This window comes from Acipenser ruthenus, chromosome 6 (assembly GCF_902713425.1).
Source record: "Acipenser ruthenus chromosome 6, fAciRut3.2 maternal haplotype, whole genome shotgun sequence".
Lineage (NCBI taxonomy): Eukaryota > Metazoa > Chordata > Actinopteri > Acipenseriformes > Acipenseridae > Acipenser > Acipenser ruthenus.
The window spans coordinates 46,622,755-46,635,938 of record NC_081194.1 but is presented as its reverse complement, the minus strand read 5'-3'; the positions used below and the strand labels follow the sequence as shown (position 1 = coordinate 46,635,938).

The following is a 13,184-nucleotide window of genomic DNA, read 5'->3' as shown; positions in this document are numbered from 1 at the left end:
GAGACCATTGTCTGCCATCCTGCCACAATCTTAAGTGGGGCTGATCTAATTGTGATGCCTATGGAATTAAACAGGTTTCAGATACAGGGAGAAAAAAAGACATATGATCTGATTTGAAGAGATAGATGTAGAACACAGAGAAAGCAAAATTGTTTTCCTGAGCCATGAACTAACAAATAACTGCACCACTGTCCAACATACAGCACTGTTCTGGGAAATAGCAGACAAGGCAACAACATATATAGTTGTTTTTGTCTCAGAACATGTAAACCAATTAAAAGTCATTAAAATAACTACTGCAGTAAAATAAAAGTGGCACACTGAGTGAATTAAAGAAAATTACAAAGAACACAAACTGGTATGCTGCAATTCATGTATAGGTGAAAAAATGGTGCATTTTTTGTCAATTGCACCAATCTGGTTCACCCATGTGGGCCTAATTGGGTCACAGTGTAATGTGCATTCTATATCCATGAACATCTCATGTTCTTATAGTTTGTTGTATGGAATTTATCAGAATATCTTTAGAATTAAGGACATGGTTGTAACAAACACCTACACTTAAAGGGTCTATACCTCTGCCTAAGTTATGTCATGAATAAATAAAAAGGCAAAGTGATTTTAAATCATGACGCTTTTTTGTTTTAAAGACGACTTTTACCTGCCAGGCAAATACACCTTGGGGTCCATTATTATTACAGTATACAATAATTACCCCAACTTAAAGAAGCCTTTGTATTATCTAATCTCTGCAGATCAATTCTTCCATTACCGAATGCGTTTTTCGAGGATTTAGCATCAACAAAATAATCAAGACGGCCTCTGCATTTACCTGACGTAATTGCATTTTGACAGACCTACAGTATGTAGTTGAACAGTATTGATAGGCCCTTTAGTTACTGGATAAAATGTATTGTAACCACAGCTTGTCTGCACTGAGCTCATGAGATTGTATTTACAAAACAAATATGTAGGTTTGTTTATTATTTCAGAGGCTTGAACTTTAACCTGCAGACGAGATGCCACAATACCTCATCTTTTGAACACAGACACTATTTCAATTAAAAAATAAAACCTTTTTTTTTTAAATAGACGCCTCTTCTTTTATCTCAGCTAGGCAGTAAATAATGAATGACTGAAACGATCACAATTGTATAAGTAGAAGAAACGACAACACAAACCGTTTTTACCTCACATAATACAATAGATGACAACACATGTAATATTTTAATAGCACCAAATAGTATATTAATAACCCAACTCGTTTATTTCCTACCTGCTGTTTCACCACCAACTCGACCGGCACAGGCGACACTGAAATGTTTCCGACCAGAAACCTTGTGTTGTTTGTAGTATATATAAAATAAAATAAAACACCTCATATAATGGTAAAACTAATGTGTTCTACGTGGCAATATGGGGTCAATTAAAAAAAAAAAACACTTAACACATTTGTTAAAAAGTTTACATCATTGTAACCATCATTTCAGTAATATAAGACAAGTTGTATGTTTTAAACCGGAACACAACGTTATTCTGCTCTCAGTCCTCGGGCGGATTATGTAAAATGGAAACCATCACTTCGTCTTAATAGTATTTCCTGCATAACAGACCTGCTGAAGTACTGTTGGTTTTGTTTTGTTTTTTCCAATTTTTTAATTACAATGGCAGAGGAGGAAGAAGATGATTATATGTCAGACGCTTTTATAACTAAACAGTAAGGCGTCATTTCTCTTTTTAGTAAACGTGTTTAGCAAGTCCATTTAATCGTAGATGTACTGTTTCAATGTACCACCTGGTATGTGCAGTTATGCATTAGATCGATTTTACTGACAATTATTAACTTGACAAACTGTAAGTTGGGCTTTGTTAATATAAAGCAATATAAACCGTACGAACCACACACACGTTATTATTATAAAATGAATTGTAAGAACCTGTAAGTAATTTAACGTTTCAAACGATGACATTTATTTCTGCACGTCTTTATTACAGGTCATTATTTGTGTATATATTGAGTTGTATAGACTTTTTAAAATTATTTTTATTTTATGTTATATTTTTATTGGAAAAAGGCCATATGGCTATAATTAGGTCGTTTACAACGACGTCCAACAGCAACTTACAATCACATTAAAAAAAAAACACGGAATACACATTTACAATTCTACACATCATACACATACACAGGGCTTCAGATAGTGTAACAACATTTTTTTTGTTAATTGACGATGGTTAGTCTCGGATCTAAGTCCCGTCGGCAGTGCATTCCAAGGTGAAACTGTAGCAAAAGATTTTCTTCCATTAGGCTATGTAAGATAGCAGGATCCTTTTGGAGATCTGAAATGGGAAATTGGTCAGCTTAGCAGTGAAGGCATTGACCATATATCTTAGATGAGACCCTTGTAACTTCTTCTGTCTGACCCACCAGGGAGGATCTGAGGCCGGGGATGCCCATGTTGCGGAGAGAGAAAGAAGCCCTGAGGAAGGAGGTGCACCACAAGGAGATGAATATAAAGAACAGGCAAAAGAGCTTCAAGGAGGAAGAGCAGGAGAGGAGGGAGGCAGTGATGAAGAGCTCATTAGGCAATGAAAACAAGGGCTTTGCTTTACTACAAAAGATGGGGTACAAAGCAGGTCAAGGGCTTGGAAAAGCAGGTGGGATTGCATTAAACACATTAGGTTTTCAGACGATGATTAAAAAATAAAATTTTCACCACATATGTGTATCAGACATTTATACCAATGCCTGATACAGATGTATGTGGTGAACATTTTATTTTTTAAATTCATATCCATATCACACACACAAACTGGCAGATACATATATATTAGACAGCTGTATTTTGTGGAGGAGCAGTCAGACACTGAATAGTTCTTATTGCAGTTAATGAAATATAGTGCATTTTTGTGGTCTGTCTTAAGGTGTTTTCACAGAGTTCAGTAGCTGCTCTTCATTGTAGGCAAGATCTTCCAGTGTTTTTATGCTAGTAGCAAAAAAACAGGAAACTTTTGGCCGCTGGCTCTTCTATACATACCTTATACTACACAGATCTGACTGCTCCTACGTTTCGGACATAAGAAACGTAAGGAATGGAGTTTTCAGATGTATTAGTCATTTCAGGTGGAAAATGCAGTTGTCTCTGCAACTGCTAAGTGCTTCACAGTACTAAGTTAATCCACTTGAACAGGATCATCACGAATCTGATTTGGTATGCTGCCATTAGGATCTTGTTTAGTCTGATCCACCTGTGATGATTAACTTGTGGTACGTTGCAATCGGGATTAGCAGGTGTACCAACATTAGTCAAGTGGACTAAACCTGCTTAATCCACTAGTTAGACACATCAAGTGGACTAAATGTGGTACACTGCAGTTGACCCAGAGATTTTAAGCAGTTGTAAAGACATGCTGAATAATTGTAAACATCATTTAAAAAAAAAGTGAATGGGACAGTACATAAATTAAATTTTAAAGCTACTAATTGTGTCAGGATAGCATCAGGAATGAAACTCAGTGACAAGAAGAGCTGCAGTTTGAGCGCTGTTGCACACTTTTAATATTAATATACACACACACACACTTTTAACAGGCACAAGGGCCAAAATAAAAGGCCGGGCACATCCACCCACCTGACAAAGGATCGTTCCCTTCTTTTATACATGTGGCCACCCCAATTAGCACTGAATTACCTAATTGAGGAATAGCTACACCTGTGATTTCGAGCAGGGACAGATTTAACCCCATCCCTGCCAACTTTACATTCCCAGGAAATCAAGGATGTTTTGTTTTTGTTCATGCAGTGAGTCATTTATGATGCAGCATGTACTGTAGATGACCATTGAAAACATGTTTGTGTACTTCAGGAGCTGGCAGGGTTGAACCTATCCCAGTGAACATTAAAACAGGTAAGCACATTTTAAATGTAAACCCTAATATTTCAGCTATATCCCATTGCAAATGTTATCTTGTAATTATGGCAGGTGACACCAGTTGTTTGAATGCACCTGAGTAGCACATTGCCCTGAAACCTAATGTTTGTGTGCATTATGAGTTCATTCAAATACTTAATTGTGATTTTTGTGTATATGCTCCTGACCCCAAGTTAGCAAAAGTCATAAAAAATTATAATTGTAAAAAAGACAAAATTCAACCATTGTTGGAATACAGTAAACAATATCTGACCATTGTTCAGTTGCTAAAGTGGTCAGTCCATGTCAGGTAAATCACCCTCGAAAGGTCATGGATTTTGATACTGTTTGGCAGGTGATGTTGGTACCATAGAGATATAAGATTTCACATCTCAAAGTCAAACAGTTTTTATGTGAGGTGTCACCAAATATTTGATCCAAAATGGCTCCCAGATCAAACCAATAAAAAGTACATAAAAAGTACCAATAACTTTTTTTTTCTTAATGCTACAGTAAAAAGTAAACTCTTGCTTGAAAGATGTCTTTGTGCTCTATCCAAAAATACAGAATTTTGACCTTGAATTGTTGAGCTTTGACCTCACTTGGACTGTGAGCCCCAACATGGATGACCAAAATCAAGGATGGATACTGAAAGTTCACACCATCCTCTAAGTTTGTACCAAAAACTGTGCTTGCCGCCTCAACTCTCTCTATGCCAGCCTTCTCTTCGTTTTGAGCATCTTTCTATCAATCTCCCCTCTCCCATGTCTCTCACCGTTGCTGTTATCTATCGTCCAGAATAACTCTGCTTTTATTGCTGAGTTCTCACAATTCTTCTCCCTAATCTGCACTTCAACTGACAAAATTCTACTCCAAGGTGATTTCAACATCCATGTCGATTTGCCTTCTTCCCCTCTAGTGACCGACTGTCACGCTCCTGGACTGTCTTGGACTCTCTCAATCTGTCAGCGTTCCCACTCAGACCCGTGGACACACCCTGGCTCATCACCAGGGGTCTTGAGATCTCCAGTCTCTCAGTCACGGATATCTCTCTCTCTCTGACTATTTCTTAATCACTGCCAATATTAATCTTCCCGCACCTTCAGCTACTACTGATACTGTTATTTCCTTCCGTCCCAAAAATCTGTTAAATCCTACAATACTATCGGAATGTGTCTCTTCTTCCCCTCTGACTGGTACTCTTCCATCTTTGGTCGATGATGCGGTGTCCCTCTACAGCGCCACCCTTACTCAGATCATCGACACAGTTGCCCTGCTTACAACCAGAACAGTGAAGAAACATTGCAACTGTCTATGGTATCCCCTTTAAATTCGACTGCTTAAGTCTGCCTGTCACAAGTCTGAGCGCAAATGGAGGTCATCTGGACTAACAGTTCACAGAGAGATTTGGACCGATCACCTCAGTAGCTACAGGCGTGCGCTCGCTGCTGCCAGGGTGAAGTACTCTCTAAGATCATATCCATGGGACACGGTAAACCAAATATTCTCTTCAAAGCCATTGACCAAATCCTGCATCCAGCCATCGATAAACCCACCTGCCATGATTTCTCCTCTTTCTTTTGGAACAAAATCTACTCCATCTATTCTAAGCTCTCCTGCCACAAACCCAGTATAGTACTTGACCACCTTGACTCCCCTCCAGTTGCCCCTCCTGCTCTCTCTTCCTTCTTTCTACTCTCCATTACTGATGTCTCCAGCCTACTGTTGAAATCAACTACTGCCATGTGATGCCACTGGATGTCCCTCTGCCATGGTCCGGCTCTCGGCTTGCATCCAAGACATCGAGGCATGGATGTCTGCCAATTTTTTTCATCTCAACACTGACAAATCTGAACTACTTCTAGTAGGATCGAAAACTCAACTCAAGAATCTCAATACTGCTTCCTGAACCTCGGAAACTGCTGCTGCCTTCCACCACGGTACGAAGCCTTAGTGTACTTCTGAATAGTAACCTCTCCTCCTTTGGTGTCCAAAATCTCCTCTGTAGTCAAATCCTCCTTCTGCCACCTCCAAAACATCTCAAAGGTCCGTCCCTACCTTTCTCTCCCGGATGCAGTGATACTTTGTCATGCATTCATCTCCTCTCGACTCGACTACTGCAACTGTCTATGGTGGTCTTCTGTTACGCGCCATAAACTGACTGCAGCTGGTTCAAAATGCTGCTGCTAGGATCCTTACCAGATGTAAAAAACATGATCACATTACCCCCTGTATTGCCCAGCTGCACTGGCTACCTGTAAAGTTGAGGATTACTTTCAAAATTCTCCTGCTTGCCTATAAGGACCTTCATTACACAGATCCAGAGTATCTCTCCATCCTGCTGACTCACGATGTCCCTGCAGGCAAGCTGAGGTCCTCTGACTCTGGCCTGCTTGTTATACCCAAGCAAAAGTGCACCACACTCTGAGAGCGCTCTTTTAGCTTCATGGCCCTGACTCTGGAACTCTCTCCCAGCTTTAGTGTGTGCAGCTCCCACAGTCGCTTGCTTCAAATCAACTCTCAAGACCCACTTGTTCTCGCTTGCTTTCAATGCTCTTTAAGCCTGATGTCTGTGATTAGCAACTCAAGGTCAAAGGTTATAATTCTATTTGACGTTAAATATAATAAAGTTGCATAGAGCACAAAGAGCTTTCCAGCAATAATTTACTTTTTACTGTAGCATTAACAAAAAAATTGTTAGAAATAGTAAAGTTATTGGTACTTTTTATGTCATTGGTCTGATCTGGGAGCTATTTCGGGTCAAATATTTGGTGACCTCTCACATAAAAACTGTTTTACTTAAATATGTCAGACTTGGGGAAATCTTATATCTCTATGGCACCAACATCCCTGCATCAAAATTGGAAGAGGTCAGGTCAGAAACCTTCCTGAAGTGATTGATTTGACATGGACTGACCCAAAGGTTGCCTGCTGTCTTCCACAGTATTCATCAGACCATAGAGTTGTTGAGTTAGTACAATATTTAGCCTGTTGTTTTTTTTTTTTAAGAAAATTATTTTAATGAACCTTTGCTGCTCAAGTGAAAAACATGTGAAGTGAGTTAATTTCATTTCTTTAGATCGAGGTGGGATTGGGCTAGAGGAAGTGAAAAAGAGGAAAGCTGAAGAAAAACTTGAAAACTATAGGCGAAAGGTTCAAGTCAAACAGCAAGTAGAGAAGCAAGATCTTGAAAACTTCAGGTATGCATTAGACCTCTACTGTATAAGTAGCTCTATTGGGTCTATCTGTTCCATTATACTAAACAAAAGGTAGTCATAAGGGTTGAATAGTGAACTACACATTCAGTTAAAGATACTTCATTCAGAACTTCCAACACTGATAAAACTGATTAAAAGAATCCATCATTTTTTGTAATATTTCATTTCTTACCTGTTTATCATATTATGTGTGTTCTGTTTGATCTTATATTGTTTCTGCTTACTTAATTATTTTCTATTCTTAATTATTACAGCACAAATCGATTCAAGGTGATTTTAAAAGTCAAGTAGGGAAGCATATTAGCGTTGCACTGTGCACTGAAGTCCATAGTTCCTCAGATTCTGAGTTATGTTCTGTCTGTGATGGTTTTTCCAGACTAAGGATGAGAACAGAAAAAGAAGAGCGGCAGATAGAGGCAGACCTCTGGAAAAGCCAGCGGGCTTGTGAACAGCTTGACAGCCAAAAGGTTAGTGAAACAAAATACTGTGCATTTAGTTTGTTTGTTTTTTTCCTAAAAATGTAGCTTGACCATTGGCCAGTTTTGCCAAGAAGAATGGGTGAATATTGCATGATCCAGATGTGCAAACCTTGTAGAGACTTACCCCAAAAGACTCACAGCTGAATTGCTGCCAAAGGTGGTTCTACCAAGTATTGGGTACCAAATTCTCTTGCCTCTTCAAAGTGTTGAGTAGGTTATGTAAATCAAAGGAAAAAAAATCTAATTTAAATGCATCAAGATTTCAGGTTGTAACACAACAAACTGTGAAAACGTCCAAGGGGGGTGAATTCTTACTATAGGCACTGTATCTATTCTTATTTTTTATTTTGTTTAAGTCACTGATGGTGAAAATAGAATGTCTTTAAAGATGGACTTAAAAAAACCAAATATACTGTAATTTAGCATTTACTGTTCAGGTAAGTATTTCAGTATTTAGGAACATTTGTTGTATAATAACTGTAGAGAAAAAATATGGATTTTGAATGTGACAACGCTACTTCTTTCTGCTTCACCCATTCCAGGTTTTACGAGCTTGAATAGCCACAGTGTATAGATAACAAGCTCAGGTGTGTCTTATTAAACATAGTAAAATCATGAATGGACCAAACTGCTATGCAATGGGAGTCTTATTTCCATCCCTGTGCTTTAATAAATATTATGTTTAATTGTGAAATATCTATTTTTAGACAGTGATGTGCTGTGAAATAATCAATTTTTTTACCATTAACAAATATAGCCCAGGTAACAGGACTTGACCAGACCCCCATATAGCCACCCTATGTACAGTATATGAATGCCTATGATCTGTAACATGGGAAGTGAACTTATTGTGGTGTTAATAGAGAAAAGATTCTGGAAAACAAAGATTAAAAAAAATAATAAGGGACTTGTAAGAATACTAATAAGAAAGAAAGGGTTTTTTAAAGCCATGGTTACGTCTTTTAGACCAAGCTATTTAGCAATGCAGATTACATTACAAATGCTTAGAATTACCATTTTGGCACTGCCAGAAGCAATATGTGCAACCTATTTGAATAGCTACTGACACTAAATTTGAATATGTGCCATTCAGAAATTGATGTAGTTATTTAGACCAAACAATACATAATGCAGACAGGTATTGTTGATTACTATTCTGATAGATTAACAAAATGGGTATTTTCCTTTATTAATAATCTGACCAAAAACATGTTGTGATATCTAGAAAAGAGGCCAAGTTATACACTGGGGACGGGGTTAGCCACAGTTTTTCTGTGCCCCTTTTGTACATAGCACATTTATGGCTGACCTCTTTATTTTATTGTAAATGTGAAATGTTGTGGAAGTATCCTGGTTTCCCCATAAAGTTTAGTCCTATATGTCACAATGGTTACTCCAGCTAATTGGAATAAATGGTGGAGTTCAATGTCAATAATCACTGTAATTGGCTTATTGTATTGTGTTTTATAGGGTATCACAGAGCCCAGGGATCCTTGGTATTGGCCTGCCTCTAAAACTGAGGAAGTGGAGGAGGAGGAGGAGGACAATGACAATGACAATGAAGAAACAGAGGAGGAGGAAGATGAAGCAGAACAACTAACTGTAAGTAATTCCCTCAGCTAGTCGTGCATTTCCTTGGTGATTTCACTTGGAGAGTGGTGGATTGACCTAGGACGTAAAACAGTAGCAACAAAACATCAAACAATAAGAGATGTTTACTAACATTTTAAAACTGCTTAGTCCAGAGATCTATGTAGAGAATTTATGAAAGTATTTTGTTAACAGATATACACTTTAAGGGACCTACAATTTTTAAAGGATAACCAAACATTTTAAGAGGTTATGTTTAGAATGGGGTCATTATGATTAATCTGCATTGCTGTTTTCATATGTATGCCAGAGCTCACATGACATGCTCACATTTTTGGCCCATTGGCCATTTGTGGAAGTAAAGGTGATTTGTAGAAGTAATCTGTAGAAAAGCTGGTAAAAATCCACTGGGAATTCCCTTTTTTGTCTCTGGAATCATAAAAGGAGCTTTCAAATCTGAAACTTTCCACCACACCCTCCAATAATAATATTGAAAGTATCTAAAAGCAGGATTGTGATTTTGCATAACAGTAGGTTTTGCAACTGAGGCTTTTTAGCATGTCTAAAATGAACAGCTATGTTTGTCACGATTTTCATAATTGAACTGCTTACCAAACAACCTCCTTAATATTGTTGTATTATTATGCTGTGAAACATGCAGCAAACTGAAACTGTTTAAACTTGAAAGACTTGAACAGTTTTTATGATGGACAATATCATATTACATGACAAGTGACAATTTCTCTGCCAAGAACTTTTATTTAGTATTCCAAATCCCCTTATCTTATGATAAAATGATACAGTACGGTTTGGATAAACAGACACCATAAAGAGTCCGTTGACCTCAGCCTGTCCCCCAAGCAAATGACAGTTTCAGTTGAAGTCAAATTAAGAGCACAAGCTGCACTTAACTGACTTTTTTATTTTTTATTAGAAACCAGGACTTTAAAACACAACCAAACCAGTTGTCAATAGCTGTACTAAGTAAACATTAGAAAATATGTATTTTTCACTTTGTTGGGTAATACATGGTACATAAGTTTGAAACATTTCAGTAGTTACAACAACCCTATATTTTTTGTTTCAGTCTTTTGAAAAGTTGCAGATACTGACATCATATTTACGAAACGTTCACTTCTACTGCATCTGGTGTGGAACATCATACGATGGTAAGATGAGAGGGTATCCCATCCAGTCATTCTGAATTGGTTGTAAATGGATAATTCTTGGATTGCCACAGCACTTGTGTGTCGTCTTATTTATTATTTTGCCTATTTTTTCAGGGGGTATAATTATCTACTCAGGGATGCCAAGATATTTAATAAACAAGGGTTTGATTAGAGTTAATGGCAAATATATTTCCCACCCCAGGTTCTTCATCATTCATAGATAGCATTTTGGGGTAACAAGCACTGTAATTATACTAACCTCTCTCTTCCTTTGTAATCCTACAGATGACGAAGACTTGTCTTCAAATTGCCCTGGAGAGACTGCTGCAGATCACGACTAACTAAGGGTACAGAGGACAAAGACCATAAAAGCAAGATTCCCTCTGTAAAATGTTCACACAAAAAAAGATGTAATTCATGTGTAACAGGTGGCGACGGTAACTGGCTCATCAATAACATTCACAGTCACTTGACCAGGACCAAGAAGCTGTCTTCCCGTATTTTATCATTTTCTTTCTGTTTAAGCTCAGTTTCAGTGGTCATAATGTCTATTAGAATGTATTATAAGAGCCAAGTATCTAATTGTGTGATCAATGTATGTTTTTTATTTTATTTTGTATTCCACTTTCTTATTTAGACAGAAAAAAGTGTTGTGATAAACACATTCTGATATTTCAAAGTATTGCATGAGATTTGCTAACAAGAAAGTTAATGCGTACAAATTACCTTTGATGATTCTTGCGAAGAAAAAACATGTTCAGTTTTGCTTTCAAATAAACCAACCAATCGTCAATAATTTGTTCAAAACAACAACTGTGTACATTGGTAAGGTTTCTATTTTATTTTGTTTAGATTTTGTATTTATTAGTTTTATGTTTTCTGGTGAAAGCATCAGGAGTGTTCTCATAATTGTTAAAGTAGACTGATCTCTCTTGTGAAGATGTGGCACATTGACCATAAAAGTGAGCATAAAAGTTAAAATAAGGTTTGACGTTATATAAATACATATTTTGTCAAGCTTGTGGATGATGGGGGACTCCTGGTAAGCTCACAGGAGACAAATGGGTCATCTTCAGGCAAATGGATAAAGACTATACAGGGGGGTGGTTACTACTAAGAACATAAGAAGAACATAAGAAAGTTTACAAATGAGAGGAGGCTATTCAGCCCATCTTGCTCGTTTGGTTGTTAGTCGCTTATTGATCCCAGAATCTCATCAAGCAGCTTCTTGAAGGATCACAGGGTTTCAGCTTCAACAACATTACTGGGGAGTTGGTTCCAGACCCTCACAATTCTGTGTAAAACAGTGCCTCCTATTTTCTGTTCTGAATGCCCCTTTATCTAATCTCCATTTGTGACCCCTGGTCCTTGTTTCTTTTTTCAGGTCAAAGAAGTCCCCTGGGTCGACATTGTCTATACCTTTTAGGATTTTGAATGTTTGAATCAGATCGCCGCGTAGTCTTCTTTGTTCAAGACTGAATAGATTCAATTCTTTTAGCCTGTCTGCATACGACATGCCTTTTTGAACCCGGGATAATTCTGGTTGCTCTTCTTTGCACTCTTTCTAGAGCAGCAATATCCTTTTTGTAATGAGGTGACCAGAACTGAACACAATATTCTAGGTGAGGTCTTACTAATGCATTGTAGAGTTTTAACATTACTTCCCTTGATTTAAATTCAACTCTTCTCACAATATATCCGAGCATCTTGTTGGCCTTTTTTATAGCTTCCCCACATTGTCTAGATGAAGACATTTCTACATCAACATAAACTCCTAGGTCTTTTTCATAGATCCCTTCTTCAATTTCAGTATCTCCCATATGATATTTATAATGCACATTTTTATTGCCTGCATGCAGTACTTTACACTTTTCTCTATTAAATGTAATTTGCCATGTGTCTGCCCAATTCTGAATGCTGTCTATATCATTTTGAATGACCTTTGCTGCTGCATCAGTGTTTGCCACTCCTCCTATTTTTGTGTTGTCTGCAAATTTAACGAGTTTGCTTACTATACCAGAATCTAAATCATTAATGTAGATCAGGAATAGCAGAGGACCTAATACTGATCCCTGTGGTACACCACTGGTTACCTCACTCCATTTTGAGGTTTCTCCTCTAATCAGTACTTTCTGTTTTCTCCATGTTAACTACTCCCTAATCCATGTGCATGCATTTCCTTGAATCCCTACTGCATTCAGTTTGAGAATTAATCTTTTATGCGGGACTTTGTCAAAAGCTTTCTGGAAATCTAAATAAACCATGTCGTATGCTTTGCAATTATCCATTGTCGATGTTGCATCCTCAAAAAAATCAAGCAGGTTAGTTAGACACGATCTCCCTTTCCTAAAACCATGCTGACTGTCTCCCAGGATATTGTTACCATATAGGTAATTTTCCATTTTAGATCTTATTATAGTTTCCATAAGTTTACATATAATAGAAGTCAGGCTTATTGGTCTGTAGTTACCTGGTTCGGTTTTGTCTCCCTTTTTGTGGATTGGTATTACGTTTGCTATTTTCCAGTCTGTCGGTACAACCCCTGTGTCAAGAGACTGTTGCATGATCTTGGTTAGCGGTTTGTAAATAACTTCTTTCATTTCTTTGAGTACTATTGGGAGGATCTCATCTGGCCCAGGGGATTTGTTTATTTTAAGAGCTCCTAGTCCCTTTAACACTTCTGCCTCTGTTATGCTAAAGTTATTTAAAATTGGATAGGAACAGGTCGACATGTGGGGCATGTTGTCCGTGTCCTCCTTTGTAAAAACCTGTGAAAAGTAATCATTTAATATATTTGCTATTTTTTTCATCATGTAT

At 37.6% G+C, this 13,184-nt stretch overlaps 2 protein-coding genes and 1 long non-coding RNA gene across 4 annotated transcripts in view; 1 reads left to right on the top strand and 2 right to left on the bottom strand.

Moving 5' to 3' along the window:
* Positions 1–1,466, bottom strand: part of LOC117411520 (HEAT repeat-containing protein 5B) — a 76,750-nt gene extending 75,284 nt beyond the window's left edge. For both annotated transcript variants that reach the window (XM_034019142.3, XM_034019143.3), the window contains exon 1: positions 1,277–1,466. The gene's annotated coding sequence lies outside the window, so the exon portion shown is untranslated. The remainder of the gene's footprint in view (positions 1–1,276) is intronic.
* Positions 1,467–1,547: 81 nt separating this feature from the next.
* Positions 1,548–12,679, top strand: gpatch11 (G patch domain containing 11). Its single transcript, XM_034017772.3, has 8 exons — positions 1,548–1,717; positions 2,432–2,658; positions 3,867–3,908; positions 6,991–7,111; positions 7,506–7,596; positions 9,079–9,210; positions 10,286–10,367; positions 10,653–12,679. Exons 1-8 carry the CDS (start codon positions 1,665–1,667, stop codon positions 10,706–10,708), a joined length of 804 nt encoding a protein of 267 aa, XP_033873663.3. The 5' UTR covers positions 1,548–1,664; the 3' UTR covers positions 10,709–12,679.
* Positions 2,219–10,692, bottom strand: LOC131737293 (uncharacterized). Its single transcript, XR_009328901.1, has 3 exons — positions 10,627–10,692; positions 7,733–7,804; positions 2,219–2,340 (listed from the first exon to the last, which is right to left on the bottom strand). It is a non-coding gene; the product is annotated as an uncharacterized LOC131737293 (long non-coding RNA).
* Positions 12,680–13,184: the final 505 nt, after the last annotated feature.

What these genes read in the sequence shown, in the direction of transcription:
- gpatch11 (XM_034017772.3), top strand. Translation starts at nt 1,665, where the DNA reads ATGGCAGAGGAGGAAGAAGATGATTATATGTCAGACGCTTTTATAACT. An exon ending in TCAAGGGCTTGGAAAAGCAG is followed by an intron (nt 2,659 to 3,866) that starts GTGGGATTGCAT and finishes TGTGTACTTCAG; the next exon opens with GAGCTGGCAGGGTTGAACCT. An exon ending in GTGTGGAACATCATACGATG is followed by an intron (nt 10,368 to 10,652) that starts GTAAGATGAGAG and finishes GTAATCCTACAG; the next exon opens with ATGACGAAGACTTGTCTTCA.